The sequence below is a fragment of the Anser brachyrhynchus genome (genome assembly GCF_964034855.1).
Source record: "Anser brachyrhynchus genome assembly, chromosome: 7".
Taxonomy (NCBI): Eukaryota; Metazoa; Chordata; class Aves; order Anseriformes; family Anatidae; genus Anser; species Anser brachyrhynchus.
In genome coordinates this window covers 14,747,945-14,768,224 of record NC_137701.1, presented here as the reverse complement: position 1 = coordinate 14,768,224, position 20,280 = coordinate 14,747,945, and the positions used below count along the sequence as shown (strand labels likewise).

Below are 20,280 nucleotides of genomic sequence, written 5' to 3'. Positions count from 1 at the left end.
TCGATAAACCCAAAACCAGCACTGGTATTCAGATACAAGAGATATAAACAAAACTTCTGGCTAGAGATCTATGAAATCAAATGTTTCTGTGTGGAGCCTGTTCTTACGTTCACAGTTTACATTTTTTTTTCCCACTGGTAAAATGCTTAAATGAAAGCTTATGCAGATCTAATTTATTTTTTTAATCCATAAGTTTAAGATATTTACAGTTGGAATACTCTTAGCAAAGCCTGCAAATCTGAAAAATCCTTTCTGCATTTATAGATGTAGTGTCTGTTTTGATAAAGTAAGGATTGTAGTGAGGCTTGCCAGATTTTATTAGTATAAATAAGGCATCTACATAGAATGCTTCCTTTACGTTACTAGACCGTGATTTGAGCTTGACCTCAGATGCCATGTAGGATCTATGTCGCTTCAGTTCAGATTTTCAGCTTGTTCTGCTCATCAGGGTTCTCATAAAACAGAGACAAGGAGAATTGTTTTTTGTCTCCTGTCAGCTTTGCAGGGAACTATGTCTGAAAGGCTTTTCTCAGATGTTCACCTCTCTGTTACTTAGTGGTAGCACAGGCTTTTACAAGTTTTCCCTAGCATGACCCCCCTCCACAGTGAGAAAATCTGGTCCATCAAATCTCCTTGAACTGCAGAAAGTTGCCAAGGAGATGTAGACTGGAGTAACTCAGCTATTTTAATAGTCCTGCACAGTTTGAAGTTACTGCACTTGTAACTCAGTTTAAATGTGAGTCTGCATGACTCGATTTGGAGGCTGTTGCTTACAGAGTTGTGCTTGCAGATGAGCAATCTCTCTCAGAAGAGCACCAAAACCACGTAAATTATTCCTTGAAATAAGAAAGTAATGAACCACTGTAGTAGTTATCCTCCAACATACTGTAGTTGCCACTTTCTGGCATTTTCTGAGATGAAACTAGGTATTTTTATGTTGAGGTGTCGTAATCCAGTTTTGGGGCAGCGGATAAATGTTTGCGGTGCCCTCTGCTGACTCTGGAACGAGCGAGCACTTTCCTGTTTCTCATCAGTTGGAGTGAATGGGCTGGCCTCCTCTGTGGCCACTGCACTCTTACTTCACTACATAGTTGCAACTATAGCTTAAGAATATATGGATAGTAAGACCTTAGATTTGCAGTAAGTTGACTTGTTTACAAACACAAGGAAGAAGTTATTCTCCATAATGCATTATTCATGAAAGATAGTGTTGTGGGCTTTTTCTTCGCATCCTTCTGGGTCCCAGCTGTGTATAGGGCACTGAACAGGGTGACTTAGACCTGTTGATATATCAAGAAAGCCTTTTTCTTGGTTGACAGATGAGCTTGTTTTGCCCACTTGCAGGATCAGATTGATTATCAGTAAGTAGTTTCTCGTGGGTCAGATTTTCATGGCCACAAAGGATTTTTTATATTCTCCTGAACTCTTGGATATTGTTTGCTTCCAAGTATTGTCCCATCTCGTGATTTCCATATTGTTCCTGGAGCTGTGGGCACTACGTGTTCTTGCTGTCTGACAGTGATATGCATCAACTTTACTGAAACCCCTGATGCTGTTTTCAGTTTATTGCTTTCAGGTATAAAATGGCAATGCTAAAGTGTTCCATCTTCTTGTGGCTGTGTAATGTATGTCCGCCCTGTGCTAGAGTAATCACCTTTTATTAAAAACAAACAAAACCAGAAAAACAAATACAAATTGATCTCAAAGATCAAAAGCACAATAACAGTTGTACATACAGTTGAATTTGAGTCCTGCTCTGAACTCTGATTTGGAAGAGACAATTTCCTGACCACATGCAAGAGCACAGGCTTCTTGTTGCTCTTCATTAAGGATCCTAATGGTGGTGGTGTAAATGTTCCTTATATGCAAACTTGGTGGTGGCAATAATATAGTCAGAGCAAGGTTTCTAAGAACAATTATTATTTTTTTATTACATGAATTAGTACACTATACTACAGGAATAGTATGGGGGGGTTCTTGGAATTGACATTTTAAGGTATTCCTTTCTAACCATAACTGCTCTAGCAGCCCTACTATTTTATAATGTACAGTGTGTAGTGAGGAAAGAGCCAAACAATTAACGACAACAAAAACATAGTCGTAAAAAGCAAAAGTCACTGACTTGAAGCTCTAGGTTTGTCATTTCACAATCACATAAATGGTAAGCCAAGGGCAGGTCTAGGAATTACTAAGTCCTGAGTTTTAAGACAGGATGTGGTACTTTCACTGTGATGCTAGTAATGGGGGTTGTGGAAATTATTGTGGCCTTTCCCTGTCTGTAATATGGAAATTATGATACTTCACTGAGTATGTAATGATTAATTCATAAAAATGCTTCGAATATCCAGGATACTGTAAGAGTTCAATTTAGTATTTTGCTGCAATATCTAGTGGATTTACATAACCTAAACAAAAGAAAACGTTTTTCTGAGTAGGTTCATGAATGATGCTCAAAATAGGTTCATTTCAATTTGGTTAATATTGATGAATTTATTTTATGTTGCTGTAGAAACGTACTTAATTTCATGAACAATAGCATCAACAAAATTTAATATGTAGGGACTATGAGGAGAAAAGAAGGAACAAAGTTATTCCAGAAGGAACAGTTAACGTTTAGGAAGGAAATGCTGTCAGAACTACTTCCATAATAAAAAAAGAAAGATGTACTGCAGACTTCAGAAAGAGGTTCATTAATTTTACTGTTTGTAAAGTGGTACAGAAAAATTTACATGCCCGAGGGCATGGAAAACATACATTATTAGCTCTATTTTAAAAGTCTTTTTAACTTAATTGTTGACAGATGGGATGAGAAGAGATAAGTGTCCTGCACTGCAAATGGCCTCCCGTTTGGCATTTACTGGGTGCTAGCCTGGAATCATCTTTGGTGGAAGAAGAAGGTTGATGACACTAAGGTTTGTACAAGAAGGTTGACTTTTTATTTTTTTATTTTATTCTGTAACGTGAAAGGACTGTGTGAATCTTGGAAGCTTTTTGTGTTTGGGAACCCTAGAGTATGTTGCTGCAGTCAGGTTTTATGTAAAAATTGTGGGGTTCAATGTTGGTTTGCAGGTATTCTGAACAATAAGGATTACTTTTCCAGCCTTGATGATTATTTTGTTTAGTGTAGATCTTGTATGGTTTTTATTAGCATACCTCTTCCATCTTTAATGTAAAGACAAGAAATTAAGCAATTAAATGAATTTAATAAGGTTACTGCTTAATAACCTAACGCAGTCTAAGCTGTATTCATAAATATAGTATTTGATTTAATTAATTAGATCATAAATTGTCCCATTCTCCTGTCAAGGCTAGCATGAATACTTAAATATAGTGTTTGGGTAACCTAGTAAAGCAGAAATTGTTTTTTACAGTGTAGATTAAATTAAGTCAAGGTCTATAGTTGAAACAATATAGTGCATTTGAACAGCTTGGAGCTTGGACTGAAGGATGAACTTGAGGATGGGTGTGGGTTTTTTGTTTTTTATTCTCAGTTTCATTTTTGATTTACAGATGTTTGACAGAATCAAACGATCTGATGAAGCTTCTGCTTCTTCAGCACAAGGTGAGGAGATTAAAGTACATATTTTTTGTTGCAGCTTTTTATTAACATAATAATAGTAGACGCATTGGTTTACCTTAAATTCAGTTGTATAATTCAATTTTCTAAATTTCAATATGGAGCTTAGATGGAAAAAGTGGCTTCTGAATTATCCACAGGTTTCCATGCAGACATAATTTTCTTGTCTTTTAATAAGCTGTTTAAGACATTGTGCGTTTTGTCTCAGTGATCATGGATGTATGAGTCTATCAGTACACATTGCCAAATCTTGATCCCAGACAAATCAGAAAAATACCCACTCACCTCAGCCATGAAAGCATAAAGTTTATTTTATGAACCTCACAGAGCATCCTTGAGGATGAAAGGGTCTCTCTAAATGTTTTTTTGAATTTCTAAACTTTTTAACTTCCTTTAAAATATTAGTTTTGACAAGTACAATTTAAGGGAGTTAACTGACTTCCTCCTCTTTGCTTTTCTGTGTTTTTTTTTTTTGTTACTATAGGAATAGAAAGACATGGTGTTGAAGGTTCGCTACAACAGGACAGCAATAGCAGGTGAGTTAGGTGATAATCTAACTGGCATCCAGTTTACTGCTTGCAAAAAGTAAAACAGGCATAATCTGTTTTTCAATCTTAACTGTCATCTTGTGTAATGGATGACAATGATGTGATACAGATCAAATATATCATGGAGGTCTTTTGTCTTGTATCCACACTTCATAAAACTAGGGGTGAGGGGCACTGCGACTTTTTCTGGAGAGACAGTTCTCTTCAGACTACAGTCAACTCAAATTAGAATATGTGTTAGCTGTACCTTCAACCTGTTATCCTTTGTTCTGCATTTAAGAAAAAGTTTTCTTTAGTTAAATTTGCTTGGGAATAGCTTAAAATACATATTCCTACTTGGCATTGTAATTCTGAAACAGAAATGTTTATCTTGCAAGTTTGTTGCAGCTCTGTAGTAAGATAGATATTAAGAATTTCTATGTTAAGAACTTGAATTAACAAACCAATGTTGTTTTTTATACTGAAATGTCTTGGTAATATTACCTGCTTCTTTCAGTTTGCATACGAGAGGGCAAGAACATCCTCAGCCTGGAGTATCCACCATGCAAAACAGGCAAGGATACTGCAACTGCTGCCATGTACACTACAGTAATCTGGAACAGGTAAGAAGCCTACGGCATAACACAGCAGTAGATAGCAAGAAGTACAAATAGGCTTTATCAGCTTACAAAATGTCATTCTCTACACTGAACAACCAACACTGAATGGAAAATTACCAATTTGTGAATTGTACTGAGTGTGCACAGAGAAGAGGAATCCCTTTTTACCTGTTAAAAAGAAGCTGGTGGAACAGCATGCTTACTGCAGTTTGCTTTTCTGAAGCGTCACCCTGCCATGCCTTACACTCATTAGGTTTGTTTCAGTGGTTTTTAATTTTAAGATTTGTATAGACTGTGTCAAATATTAGGGTTAATATGTTAGATATGAAAGCTGAAGACATTTGATCAACTACTCTATTTTTAACTCTGTTGGTCTCTTGTCTTTTAGACTTTTCTAACTAGAGAGTGGAACCCTATTTAAGCTTCTATGCTGTGAAAAGTCTCCACAGTTTGAATGAAGTTTGGGATGTTTGCTCATATGAAGTTCAAAAATACCTTTAGTCATTGTTTATAGATATGTTTAGAGTATTTGTACCAGTCACAAGACATTTGTGAGCATCTCTCAGATCTGCTGATTTACGTTCCATTTCAGAAGGGGTTTTAACACATTTTAGTATATTATTTGTGACTCCCTAAGCATTCTTATGGCCTTGATGCAATGAGATTTTTATGGTAGAAAAGACTGAAGATTTTCCTTTCCACTTAAACATTTTCATTGTAAGGAGAAATGTTTAACCTGGGAAGTAACTTTTCTGAGCAGGTCAGTGCGTCAACAGTGATATTAAACTAGCAATATGTTTTGTCTTTCCATCAGCATATTTTCAGCTCCCAGCACAGACATTTTACCACTTACTGCAGGAATCGTATGGGTACCAGTAGCTTGATGGAGCGTTTCCTGCAAGATGTTTTGCAGCATCATCCCCACCGATACCATGACAACAGGTATAATACAGCTCATTTGTTTTTAAATATATCCTAGTAGAATGCATGTATTTTGAATCCTTATTTCTGTTCCATTTCTGAACAGTAAATTTTGCCCATTTGAAGTGAAACGTTCATATTGAAGGCAATTTGGAAAAGAGTGTATTTATGTAATCGTTGTCCAAGTGTATTCCTTTTGTGTTGTCTCTGCACTTTCAAACTTGATTTCACTGCTTAAGGATTTGATATAACACCATTGACAGCAATTAAATATGAAGACCTAATAAAAAGAAGGAATATATGGGTCAGCTAGAATATATACACTGTGGGCTTAATATATATATTTCACAGTATATTTTATGGTATGTATCTAGTTCATAATTTTGGCTTGCTGAATGTGGTGCTTGTCAGGTGAATATGTATGGTTATTTATTCATTATTCTTGGAGTTTGTTATCTTTAGAGTTACTACTTGCATGAATTAAGTTAATCGGCCAGTTCATCATTGCTCAGATTTTGAAAAGTGTTCTCTTTATTTATCACGTGCACATTTAAGAGTGATAAGGGGGCATATAAACTTTTTTCTGTACAAAGGCCAGCTGAAAGGAGACCTGTTAAGTCTCATTCCTTGTTATGTTCTGCAAGGCAGTCAAAAATCCTGATCTGAATTTATCATTGTATTTTGATAAATAACTTTTTTTCGCTACTTTTTCTATATCTCTCATAGAGGAAAATACAGGATATACTTTAAGGCAACACCCACATTAAAAAGGTAGATATCTCCTGAGGTGTTGCTAATACAAGCTTATTTCATTTGGTGAATAAAATCCACTAATTAGTAAAAACAAGCTATCCGTTTTCCTCTAAGTTGGTAGAATGAATAGAATAAGCAAAATAATGTACAAGGCCTAGATAAAATAGGATGGCAAGTGGGGGAGGAATAATTCCAAATCTATACAGAGTTTGGAGGAAGAAAACCAAAGATGGAAGACAGCGTGAATAGACTTTTGTTGTGATTCTGCTCTGAAAAAGACTGAGTCAGAAAGTCATTTTTTTAAGTAGCATCTGGGATAAGAATAGGATTCTCTTCTTTCTTACATAAAATCTCTTGGATTGATGCATAGTTTCACAAAGGAAATGCTTATACAAACCATGCAGAAGCTGAATTCACACAAGGGATCTTAAGACTGTCATTTAAAATAATTATACAAATATTTGTGAGCCTTGATTTATTTTGCAGAACCAACCAGTATCACTAGTAGTGGTGTGGCAGAAGGAAAAAAATTCATCTGAGCTTTGCCTTTTGCTGAATTTCAGAGGATATTGGTGTTCTGCCTTTCCTCATGGTCAAAAAAAGGAAAAAAAAAAGGGGGGGGGGTGAGGGGGGGGGGGAGAGGACAAACCATCCTTTCCTCCAAACTCTTGATATAATTGTTTTTTCAATAAAGAAATAATATTGAAATATTGAGCATTTAAGAGACTAAATCTCTTTGATTTTTGGTGTATTTTGTTGTAAAACTGCCAAAAGTACCTAACTTCAGTTAACTGAAGTTTTATTTCACCCCCCAGAAACATCTGCTTGTTAATAATTTCTGAAAATCATATGGTATGCTAAGTGAGCGAGGATCCTGAGAACTTGCTAGTTTATCCATATCAAAATCCACTTAGTGCTATATACAGTCTTCTAGTAGCATCCAGATGCTGAGTGTTTCACACAAAGATGGAAGAACTCTGAGAAAGTTAAAAGATTATTTGTACTGTTTTTGTCTTGTCCTTTAGATTTAATTCTGATCTATAAGATTTTGAAGTTAAGACAAAGATTTTTTACCTCAGAGCTTAGGTGCGTGCACCAGTAGGGCACAGCAGTTCAGCTCACAGGCATAATTTGGTCATCTGATGTATTTCATTACATTGCATTCAAATGATAATAATCCTCTTTTTTAATGCCTCCAAGAACTTTCTTCTTGTGCTTAGTCAGTCCTAATAACTTATCTGTACTCCTATGAATTCTATCCCCCCCCCCCCTTTTAATTTTTTTAAACCAGAATTCCACTGTATTCTATATAACATTTCCTCAGCCAGTGGCGTATAGTCATGTATTTGGAGTTACAGAAGGAATATTACAGATTGTGTCATAATTTGTATTCATCCCTTTTAAAGTAACACTGCATCTTGAGCAGGGAGGAGTTGTGTACTGCTGTTGGTAAATTGTTGTGGCTTGTTAGGCTCATGCAAAGTGTGTTTTAAGTTGTATCCATTGTTGTTTATCAAAATTGAACTAAGCCTCTCCATTGCATTCCTTTATTTGTTCACAGGATTCTTACAGCATTTCTTTGTCATCTGCAGATTTTAATACTTTGCAAAAATTTTGAAAGGGCAAGTGAGTCATAAAACTTAGTCTGAACCAGAGGGTATTCTGCTTCTGATCTTTTTGTCATGGTGAAGATTGTTTAACCTATTTGATACTAGCAATCAGTTTCTGTTTTTTGATTGCTTTTTATCCTCCACCAATAATTTTTTAGGTTTTTAATAGACTCTAAAGGACCTTAATGAAAGATTTTTGCGTATCTAAATAGTCCATCTTCTTTATCCACTCCTTTATCACTGCCTAATGCATCTAGTGTTTGGACTTGAGAAAAATCTGAAATCAACTTTATCCATGGAGCTGTAGGTAGTGAGTCTGTAATAACAAACTTCTTTGGGTGTGTTAACGCAATTTGCACTATTAGTTCAAAACAAATATTGACAGCCAATAGTTGATATGTACATCACTCAACTGAGTGAAGAATAATATGCCAGTTGCCAAAGTATAATACCCTTCAAATTACCTCGTTATAAATAGCATACAGTGCTTTATCACTTTTTTATATAGCCAGTGTGTTTTTTTTTTTGTTGTGAGTTGAAATGATAGGAGACTTTGATCAATAAGACGTCCATGTGAATGCTGTTGTGTTTCCTTGGGAGGCTTTTTATGTTTGATGGATGTTGCTTCAGTCCCTGCTCTGTGAGATACCATAGGTCTTGGTCTTCTAATAACTTCAATTTCAATACTACTTTGCATTAAAATGTTGTTTTGTTTATGGCTATTAGTGACTCTGTAGTTCTCCTCACATGACTTAATTAATAGAGATTTCAGCACTCTGTGAAGGAGTCTCGGAGCTGTTAGTAATTATTTTTGAGAGGCCACAGAGACTGTGTAGGATGTTTCAGAAGGACTCTGGGGGGGAAAAAACAAACAAACAAAAAAAGCACGCAGAGATTGTCAGTTGTAAGTAAGGGCATAGAGGACCTACTTGGAGACTTCTTTGCTTAGATTATGGTATTTCCCTGGCAGTTGAATAAATGAGCTCTTCATAGGAGTCCAGAAGACAGTGAATTGATGAGTAATGGTTACTGCTGATTTAGTCAAGAAAAATCACATCAGGTCGTCTTCAACAAGGTAACAGACCTTGTGAATAGAAGAGAATCATCCATTTCAGCACCATCTGTCCTGTTGCATCTATCATGCCATCTATCAAAACCCCAGATTTTGGCATGTTCTTGCATGAGACTTATAAGCAAGCTAAGGAAAATGTGATAGGAGATTAAACAGTGATTAAATGAGTAACTGGCTGGAAAAAAGTATTTGTAATTATTTCTGGCTTGGGGGGGGGGAGTGGGAGAGAGATCATGAAAGATCCAACAAAATCTCATGTTGGGTCATAAATGAGCCCTATCCTGAGGCTTGAAGTATGTGGTTTCAAGTATGAATTATTGGTGCATTTTTTTCTATTTGTTTTGCTTTACTTTTTGTTTCTGTTTTGGTGATAATCCTATGAAGTACGTTTTTGTTACGCTAAGTCTTGTCATCTCTGTAGAGGCCAAGTCACCTTTACTTTCAAATAAAAATATTTTTTGAAAAAGTACCCAAACCTGTTTTTAATTTTCAACCGTAAAACAGTAGTTCTAATGTGAGAATTCTTTTTCTTCTATTTTTCACAGTAAAAGACTGAGACATAGCTATATTCAGAAAAATTCTGTGATTGTTTTTCAGTATGAAGTAGCTAGTTGGAAATACTTGCTATAGGCTTACTTGGTATCAGCTGGCTTAATTAATAACTTTAGTAAACTCAGACATATTAGTGTCTGAGTCTTTCAAGGACTTCTACATGTTGACTACTGAATGCTTATAATCAAGGAAATTACTATACAGTAGAATTTATTCACGGTACTTCTTTAGCAGATGAATGCACCACAAAAGGTGCATGGCATGTATTAAAGCAAGCATCTTTTTTGACTCTTACAAGGTCTGGTCAAAACTTTCAGGGGAAGCATCGTATTCTCCCTTCAGCTGTATTTGCTACACTTCAAAACTATTTTCTTATTTTAATTTATTTTCAGCTGTTTCAGTATGTGTAACCTTGTGGGTTCCTGTGGTATATAAGAGAAATGGTCCATATCTGCCTGTTCTGTTAATTCTGCAAGAAATGTTATTTGAGGCAGTCCTAAAAACAGAGTGGCCAGTCCTAGGATATATAAAAGTGTGCTGTTGTCACAGTGAGCCTGAACAATCATAACTTGGCTTCTTATAGAAGTGAGTTAGAGCTGTGGTATGTCTGTGAGAAGCAATAAGCATGGGACTCCTTGGTGGGAATGTGTACAGAGTTCCTATCAGGCAGACATGTTTTGCAGGGAAAGGGGCATTCATACTCAATAGTATTTTTAATGCTGTGCCTTATTATAAAGTTCCGTTTCTTTACAAAAGCTCATTATTTAATTAATTATAGTTTTACTAAGGAAAGACCATCTTTCTAAGCTCACAGCTTTGAACAAACGAAAACTCTTCAGTTTTCTTGCTTTATTCTATTTATAAAATTATTATAACGTAAGTTTGGCAATTCTTAATGGATAGTTGCATGGAGAGAGGGTAACCAACCAATGTCCAGGTTGTTGTCTTTTGCTTTGTGGAACGTTTCTTGTTCCACTTTCTAATGGAATTTCTCTGTTAAAGTAGTAGAGCTGGAATCCTGTGTTTGTTCATTAAGTGTGGTGCACTCTAGGTAATTACTTTTTAAAAGCTATCGTTAAAAAAATCTTAAGCATATTTACAGTGTTTATATAGTTGGCTTTTTTTAATCCCTTTTAGGCCGACCTATGATGACATGCCACTCCAAATCACTCCAGCATCTGCTAGGATTGCTTGCCCGTCTTCAGAAGAGACGGAGAAAAAGAAGAATAGAGGCACACAGGAGATTTCCAGCAAAGACCAGGAGTCCATTGATGACATGTGCTCTTCTGCTCCATGCCCCTCTCATGAGGGCCCACAGGAAACTTCTGTAACACAAACACTTACTCAGAAATTAAAAACTGAGGAGGAACGTGTTATAGGAATATCCCAGCAGTCTACTGGCATTTGTAGCAATGAGAAATGGAATGTCCTGAAAGATGCTCAAACTGCAAATCATAGCCATGAAGACCAGTTTACGGCTGTGAGCTCCATACCTCAGCACTTGTCTGTCAATCCTTTAACACATAGTTCTTCTGTTAATCCTAAAATAGAAAAAAATGTTAAGAATTTGTCATCATCAAATAAGATTCCACATAGTGGATGTGATGAAACAGAAACTGAGATAGGCAATAGGGATGTGTTATTGAAACCATGCTTGAATCCTGCTCTGGCGCTGGCTCACCCCAAATACCCTTCAATTTCACAACAGAATCCTGTGTATAGGCACAGGGATTCTTTATGTATTACCTCAGGTCAATCTCTTTTAAAACAAGATGGTTTACAAACTCAGGATGAAACTTTGGTGTCTGATTTCCATCTCAGGGATACTGTGGGTGTTAACAGCTCCCTAGATCTTGGGACTTCCCCACAACTAGCAAGATGCAAAAATGTGAAGACAAACAGGGGTGATGAAAGTTCAGTGGATGAAACTATTGAAAATGTTATTCTGAAGTACTGCCATGGAACCACATATGAAGAACTTCATTTCAAAGAGGAGAACAATCTCTGTTTAACTGTTTCATCGCTTCTGGATCGTACTCATTTAGAGGGTTCTGAAATGAGTTTTGACTGTGATGCACCTATTCAATCAGGAACAGACTTACCCAAGGCAGCTGTAAAAGACATAGAGTTGCTAAAAGAGGTCCAAATAAGTTTGCAAGATAAAGACTATGGAACACAGCTCTCTTCTGTTTTAAAAAGTGAGTCATTGCAGCAAATAGAAACAGTGAAACGGGATGTAGTAGCTCATACTGAAGAACCAGTTCTTCCAGCTCTGCCTCATGTGCCTCCTTCTTTTGTGGGAAAGACTTGGTCTCAAATAATGTATGAAGATGATATAAAAATTGAAGAACTTGTGCGTGATTTCAGGGAAGGTCGTTTTCGCTGCTACTTTGACAGCGAATCGTCAGCCAACTTTAGGGGGAGGAGAATGAAGAAAAAAAAGCAGAAAGATGAGAAAAAGAATGATACTGCTGAGGGTAACAGAACAGAAAGTGCATCAGTTAAAGCACTGCCAGAATTTAATGATGCTTTAAGTGGTGTCTCTGATTTCGATAACCAATCTGTAGCTTCAGATATGCTATGCAACCAACAAATTCTTAAAATGCCTAGGAAAAGGACATGGCGCCTAGCTTCAAGATGCCAGGTGGTTAAAGTTAGCCATGGCACACAAACAAGTCTATTGAATTACCCTGTAACAAAAAGAAAAATGGCTAGAAGGGAGTCTGATCAAGCTGATCAGAAAGAAAGCATCACGTCGCCAGAAGGTGAAAAGACTCCAAACATGAAAACTAGACTATGTGCCCTTAAACTTCCTGAGTCCTATAGCAAGATTATGAGCCCTGTGCAACCCAAGACAACGGTGTATGTACTTTCATGTCCAGAGCTTAAACAGTGTAAAGGTAAACCTGTAGACATTCCCCAAATGAGAAAAAATCGTAACTCCACAGATAGCAAGGACTCTATAAGGTATAAATACAAACAGTGTTCTTTGAAGTATTATGACCCACTGACAAATAGAATTCTGAAAATGCCTCCCAAGAGTTCTGTTGGAGAAAAGGTCAAAAAGCCCTCCCATGTTAGACAGCTTTTCAGAAGTCTCAGCTTTGATGCAAACATGAGGAAACTAGCTGATGCACAGAGAGAAGGCACACCATCAAAGTCCTTGAATTGGTCAGACCTCTATAGCTCATCTTCAGCAACTCTTCTGCCAGACCCAGGTAAAGGGAACGATACAGCATCAAGTCAAAAAGCAGATGGATCTTCCACGATTTCCATGGAAAGAACAGATTGTCTTGTATCTGGTCACTCTGAGAACTCTTCGAAACACCAGTCTGTGGTAGAAGGAGACAGTAGATTAACTCCTTTGAACAGCAGAGTTACCAAAACTCCTCTGACCTCCATCAGGAGTGAGCGATTAGAGAGGGAGAATCCAAAACCAATGTGGAAGAGAAAAGAAGGCACTAGCATAGAACCACTTTTTTCCAAAAAGGCTGCAGGAGCTATGTCTGTCAGATGCACTGTTGGGAGAAGAGGAAACAGAGTAAACACAGGCAAACAAACTTCCAGAACTATAAAACAGCAAAAAGAGGGAATGAGAAGGAAACTTTCTCCTTGTGCACAGAAATCTTCTGCTTTCTCCATACACAGGCACCAGACAAGGAAAACTACAGTGGGGAAGCACCTTAACAAAGAAAAGCCTGATGCTAAAAAATTAAAGGTGAGGAGGAAACCAAAAAGGACTTTTCTGAACACAACAGTCGTCACAGGGATTCCTGAAAAGGGGCAGAAAGTCACGCCAGGATCTTTTCCTAAAAAGCCAGAGAGCTTCTTCCAAAGTCAGAAGCTGGGAAGTAAGTGGAGATTGGGGTCACCCTAGCACTGTGAACCAACCCTCAAGAAGAACTTCTGCTGTACCATTACTTCGAAACTGTCTCGTTCTACCAGGTGAGAGCTAGCCACCAAAACATCTTTTTTTTTTTTTCTTTATAGCCAGCACCTGGAAAAGAAGGGAACAAAAGGAGGTCATAGACAAAGCAGTTGAAGTGTTAGAGCTGCAGAAAGTGCAAAGCCAGTCTAATGTGAAACAGGTACAACTTTAAACTGAGTTCTTGTTCCTGATATATGGGACATTATATATGGGGCATATATTGCACTGTCCTACTGTGTAAAGCTGCAGAAGTTGTGCATTTGAGTTAAAAGCACTTAGAACCCTATTTACTAGACTTCACTTGTGCATCAAAACAAATGAGCTTGAATAGTATCATATTGTTTTTATGGTATTATCAGTGCGTAATAGTGCACTACAATAGGGTAAATTAGAAGCTGTACTAATTGTGCCTATTCTCATTTTTTTCCACATAATTTTAAAGTGCAAAAAATGACTCATGCTAAAAATTAATTTAAGATATCTTAATCTGGGGTGAATTCTGTGTATGTATTTTGTGTTTGTATATATGCACACCTTGTTCAACACGTAATATGGTATATACTTGCCTATGGAGTGGTATTGAAATTAATACAGTATGATGCAGTTCAGATCAATTCAGTGTTTTCTTGAAATGAAATACAATTATACGTGTTTTTATACCAACGTTTTCTTGAAACCATGTCCAAATCAGTTATTTTGGGCAACAAGTCACTGTGGGCTGTTATCAAGCAATAATGGACCATGCTGGTAAGGAAATATGTCTCCCTTGGGTACTGTTCCAATGGTGGTGGCTATACTGAAACCTCAAATTCCAAAAGAGAATACAGGTTTAGGTTTACTTTATTCTGCTTTTTTTTTTTAATAGCTTATTGATAAAGTTTATAGGTTAATTTTACATTCCTTAGTGAGGGTATGGAAAAGTTAGAGACAAGTAACAGTGAGTTGTTCTAATCTTAAATTTGAGATCCAGTGGGTTTTTTTTTGGATTTTAATTGGGCATACTGTTGGTTAAGTTTTTGTGTACTGTAGTTAAAACTATTTTAAATATTCAGTAAAACATTTAAATAAAACAAACCTAAAGCGGCATCAATCTAAATGTATTAAAATTAAAATATCTGTTTAAAACGGATATTTAAATAAGCTGAATTTAATAAATAAATAAATTGTATTCCATTAGTGATTTTTGTTAGGCCATTGATGCTCTATGATTTTGTCTATGGCAAAAAAAAAAAAAAGACCATAGTTCTGTGGCTTTCGGTTATATTTGTTTCTGGCTTTTGTTTTGGTTTCTTTGGGTATGTTTTTGTTTGTTTTTTGTTTTGCTTTTGTTTTAGTTGTTATGATGACAGCTTATTTAATTAAAGTGTGTTTAGGAGACAAACCCTAGTCTTGAAGATGTTTCTACACTTTAAAATCAAAATGAATTGTTCACTTGTATTAAATTAAGCACAGAGTTAAATGTCGTCACAGGCAGGGCTCTGGTTTGCAAATTTGCAATTTGGTATATTATCTAATCTATCCTGTTGTAAAGTTATTTGTAAATTCTATACTTGTACAATACATCTTTCTTATATGCTGTAAGAAAGCATATATAAAAGACTGAGACCCTGCTCTCTCTGCCATTACACACTATATGTGTGCTTTCCCCCCCCAAAAAAATTCAAAACACGTTCTTGATTTGCTTTCTGAAGTGTCAAGGGTCACTAGTTTGTATTGAGATAAAGCTGTGCTATGAAATGTTGTATTTTGAAATACAGCATCTGAATGAAATGTAAAAGCTGTCGTCATAAGCCACTCATTGTTAAAAAAGTAAATCAAAAAAAGAAAAAAATCCAACTATATAAATGTGCATATTTCCCAGGATAAGTCAACGATGTGCATGTACTTAAGCCAGCTGGAAACTAAATTACAAGTCAAATATCATCTGACGCTTCTTTTTTTTTTCTTTTAGTTTTGAAATAAAAGTCTGTTTCTATGGATGAGTTTTCCTATGTTTGTCAGTTGACAAAGAATCTTATGACTGGATTACAAGTCACTGGAAAAAAAAAAGGGGGTTATGAGTTCTTATAGCCCTAAACTAATTGTGCCTGTATAATTTAATATTTTGTCTAATATAAAACTGATTTTTTAAAGCAAAATTTTAATGGAATGGTTTTTATAGAAAGCCTAATTTTTAGATTAAAGTTTTAAAGCCAAAAAAAAAGATTTTTAAGATAAAGTTTGTTTTAAAGCAAAGCTTTAAATTAACTCTTAAGTCCCATTCTAACATATTTTTATGATACAAGAATGTTTTCCTATCTAATTTCTTCAGTCTAATTTTTCACGATATTGTACATATGAAAAGTATGGATTGTTCTGTTTGAGTAAGGTTTAATGCACATTCTACTTTGATTGCTAGTGTGTATTTGTTTACACTCAAAAATACTGTTTTCCATACTCACTTATTGCAAGCTTGTTTCTCCAGCACAGAAATTTCCTTGAAACATTGAGAGTAATAAAGTATATTGTGGACTATACAATGACTAACTTTTTTAGCATCTTTTTTTTTGGGTGGCGGGGTACATGATAGACCCCTTTGTTGAGGTGTTTTACTTTTTTTTTTAACAGAGAAAAGTTATTTAATTAAAAGTGTAAGTAGCTATATATTTACATTTAAAAAAAGAAGATGAACTCTAACAACTTTTATTAAAGAAGAAGACTTGAGGTCCAAGTCTGGAAACAATTCTGTGGTTGAAAATGTAAAAGTGAGATTTAATGTATGCTCAGATTTTATTCTATGCATCTTTTATGATTGTTTAAAAACCTCTTCTGTGCATGCTCAGTGACTGCTAGGAAAGAGGGGAGATTGTGGTATGAGAGAAGCAAATGTAGAATCTGCCTTGGAAGAAGAGTTGATGAAAATATGTATTAAAAAAAAAAAAGGCAGATATAATACCATGTGCATGAAGGACAAAGGAGTTTTTTGGGGATCTTGAGGAATTGTTATACTAATTCCTCATTAATGTTATATATTCTGCTGCTGTTATTGAGTAGCACGCTGTTCATTGACATCTTGGCTGAAACTTCAAAACATGGTTGTAGAGGCTACAGCAATGGAAAACTTGAATGCTGAAATACTTTCTCGCTGAAATACTTTCTCACTGAAATTGGAAGGATTTTTTTTTTGCATCATTGGACAAAGGTGCTTACCAGTATATTTGCATGTCTTAATGTGCAAAAGCAAGAAAAGATAACTTGACTGAAGAGGAACAAAGTCATGCTTTTAGAATCTAACTGGCAGCAGTTAGATGCAGAATAGCTTGCATAGAATAGAAAATAGAATAGAATAGAAAAATGTTACTATTTCTTCTGTGCATGTCATTTTTGACCTTCCATAAGTTCATACTTATAATTTCAATACAGTTAATAATTTTAAATAAGTCTCTCTCTGTAAAGTACTCATTCAATTTTTAAACCTCATTCTAAGCAGATTGATCTTTATCATTAGTATTGTGATCATTGAGTGTGATCTAAACTTTTACTGTGCTAGATGCTAAGCAAACAGTATAATAAGTCCCCCAAAACTTAGATGTCTGATGCTTGCACCTAGCAGTTCTGTTTTTTTTTTTTCTGACTGGCTTTTTCATTTTCTAGTTCTTTTTGTGCTTGTAGTATCAAAGTACTCCTCTCTGGGACTTGCATGCAATGAGATATTTAGTTGTCTTTATAATGTGATTATGACTTAATCCAAAGATTCATGCTAAATTTGTGCCTAAATGAGAACACATTTTTATTGGTGTTCACATTCTTACAATTGGTAATGTATTTTGAAACATTTTTGCCTGATGTAGGTTTTTTTTAACTTTTTTTTTAATCTGCTTCTTTATCTCTACTGTTTGCGGTCATTTGACATAGTATGTGTTTGTAATAACATAGTGATGTCACAGACTTTTCCAGTGATATTGCTGGATATTCTTTGTATCGTTGGCTCTCAGACATGCAATTGAACTTTTTTTCTTAATGTTATGAAGAGCTACAGGACAGGATATAGTATCTGGAAATAAATTAGTGACAGGTAACAGAAGGGGATGCTGTCCTGATCTGAAGTGTAGAGGAGAGGTTCATGTTTGTGTTTCAGTGCTTCGGAGTCTGCTTACTTCACTGACTAGTGCTAAAAGGATGTGGGATGATAAATCTTAACTTATTTAGCTGTTTTCCCTTGTCTTTCACCTAGGGTAAATCTGCCTCACAACGGAGCAGTCTGAATTCGTACAGAACAGTGTGTCAGCTCTTGATGTTTTGGGGATAAGAAAAGTAAAACATACCTCACTTGCTTAATGCAATTAAAGTCCAGCAATTTTTGTTGTCAGTGACTTACTTGCTGTGATTTACAGCATTCCAGATGATAATTTTCTGAAAACTCTGTACTCGCCTAAGTTTGAGCATGCCCAGAAGCAAAGGTTTTGTTCCTTGTTTGCTTATATTGTTTTACAGTTACGACTATATTCATTCCTTCAGCAGAACCAATCTTGTTTTAATAAAATAAAAAACAAATTTGTGTTTTTGTAGTCTTTTTTTTTGAATTCTGGATGTATTAATTAACTTGAAAATAGTTATAATTTGTTGTGGAGGGAACACCACAAAGTGTCATTCAGTAAGCTATGTTTCTGAAGAAAGCTAATCATAATTTAAACAGCTGTTCACAACTACAATATCTTGATCCAGTGACGTCTTCTGTTGACTTCAATGAAGCCAGGATTCATCCCATCCTGTGGTAACTGAAGCAATGACATCCAAGGATAGCACTGAAAAAGCATTGGAGGTATTTTAGATGTCTTCAATTGCATTTTGGCAGCAGGAAACCAAGAAAACCAACCAATTGGCAAGGTGCCCACAGAACTTCATGAACATTGTTGGCTTTTAGTTGTTTTGTTTTTGAGGGCATGTTTATTAAAGAGGGCAGTGCCTGAAAGTATCATAATATTATGTAGTTTTCTACTTCACAGAGAAGCCAATCGATTCTGCATAACTGTAGACCAAATAAATCTTGATTATGATGATGATCTTGCAATGCATGCAGAAGAACTGCCTTTAAAACTGTGTGTAAAAATAGTTTAAATGTTTTCTGGTAAATAGAATACCAGAATTGTACTCTATACAATTTTATTGAACAATAGACTACCTTGCATAGAACACCTTGTTCTTTAAATTTAGTAGACATTTTCTGTTTGTAACAGTGCCTGTTTAAAACAGCATAATCTTTTGCAGGAGTGATGCATGCAAATGTGTCAGCTTGAATTGGCAAATGGCTGAAAAGCATAGACGTGTTGTTTCTTGAGGCTTTAATATGTCATAAAATTTCGGGATATGCTTTGCAATTTTCAATCCATCCTTGAAGATTATTATGTATTATGTTATCTGAGTGTAATTATCTACTTCAGCACTGTTGTGCTGTCAAAAAGTGCCTCATTAAATGCATTAGATACAGTTCTACCTTCTAAACCTGGAGTGACAAATATCATACTGTAACCAAATTTTTGATCTGGTGATTGCATCTTTCCTGGGAGATGTGAGCAATTCATAACATGTTTATAGAGTGTCAAGTATAGTAGAGATCTAGTTTAAATTGGAATATTTGAGAGTTATGATGAAACTTATGTTTTAAGTTGGTTTTAGATTCATTGGAGTCATTAGTGGTTTAATGCTTGAAATTATTGTATTTGTGTGACACTGGAAGTTGTAATGATTTCCCTGAAGTCCAGAACTGTTTTTGATTTTTTGATGAGACACGAACACAAGTCATTATTATACATTATTATAGCTCATATTATTTGTCAGGCTTTCTCTGTCAATGTTCCTTCTTTAAGGAATACTGAAAAACAGTTTTTCACAAATACTAGCATCTGTAAATAGCTTTTTTGATCTCTTGCATCCTAAAAATGTATTTTAATGTATTAAAACTGGTCAGCTTTTCCTATTTGCTGTGTCATATTGCATTGACATTGGCACTAGTGCAACTGAAAATGTTCATTATAGTCTACTTAGTTATTAATATTGCAGAAACAAGTTGTAGAATCAAAACAATGAAAATATGTCTTTTCTAGCTCATGCAGAAAGCTGTCTGCTGGTCTGAAGATTATGCTGACAGAATTAACAGTGAAGGGGATAGGTTTAATCCTCAGAATGCGTGTTGCTTCCCTTGTGGATACAATGCACATGCGTGACGTGCCTTTTAATACACTAAAGTGCTAAGAAGACACGTAGAAATGAACAGTAGTAAGACTTACAGTTGTAGCAAGGATAGAATGAAACAAAACCAATGAATACTCAGTTTTCTGTTTTTGTATTTCTTATACGTTAATCTCTGTTTTGTCTGAACCTTTGCAAACAGTTATCAAAATCCATTTACTTTCTGTCATGATTCAGTTCAGATTCTATCATTCTTTCTTCTGGTATTTTACATTTATTTGCTTAATACATAAATAATATTTCTCTTTGGTAGTGCTCTTTTGATCCTTTCAGCAACTGTTAGAGGGGGAAAAAAGATTATAGCAAAAGTTGTGCACCTATTTCCTTTAGAAGAAACAGTTTAATAAATAAAAGCCAGAAGTTCTAAGGCTGTATGTGGCTACCAGTGGGTTTCTCCGAACACTGGAAGCATCTCTGTTATAATTCTGCCCTAATGTTGACTAATCAGTCAGTTGTCCACAAGGTGATGGAAATGCTTGGGCTTTTCTTTTC

The 20,280-nt window shown here is 35.6% G+C and overlaps 1 protein-coding gene across 15 annotated transcripts in view; it reads left to right on the top strand.

Moving 5' to 3' along the window:
• The window catches only part of ZDBF2 (zinc finger DBF-type containing 2), a 36,971-nt gene that overhangs the window by 713 nt on the left and 15,978 nt on the right, over nucleotides 1-20,280 (top strand). For 3 of the 15 annotated variants that reach the window (XM_080600346.1, XM_080600349.1, XM_080600348.1), the window contains exons 2-10: nucleotides 2,801-2,912; nucleotides 3,511-3,562; nucleotides 4,062-4,113; nucleotides 4,622-4,727; nucleotides 5,539-5,666; nucleotides 10,770-13,483; nucleotides 13,623-13,720; nucleotides 14,252-14,307; nucleotides 15,512-18,093. In XM_080600346.1, coding sequence (XP_080456472.1) covers nucleotides 3,511-3,562; nucleotides 4,062-4,113; nucleotides 4,622-4,727; nucleotides 5,539-5,666; nucleotides 10,770-13,483; nucleotides 13,623-13,720; nucleotides 14,252-14,307; nucleotides 15,512-15,542 — 3,237 coding nt within the window. In that variant the 5' untranslated portion in view covers nucleotides 2,801-2,912 and the 3' untranslated portion in view covers nucleotides 15,543-18,093. Of the gene's footprint in view, nucleotides 1-2,800; nucleotides 2,913-3,510; nucleotides 3,563-4,061; nucleotides 4,114-4,621; nucleotides 4,728-5,538; nucleotides 5,667-10,769; nucleotides 13,578-13,622; nucleotides 18,094-20,280 lie in introns of those variants that run through there. The other 12 variants (XR_013953783.1, XR_013953781.1, XR_013953782.1 and 9 more) reach the window with 12 other exon arrangements.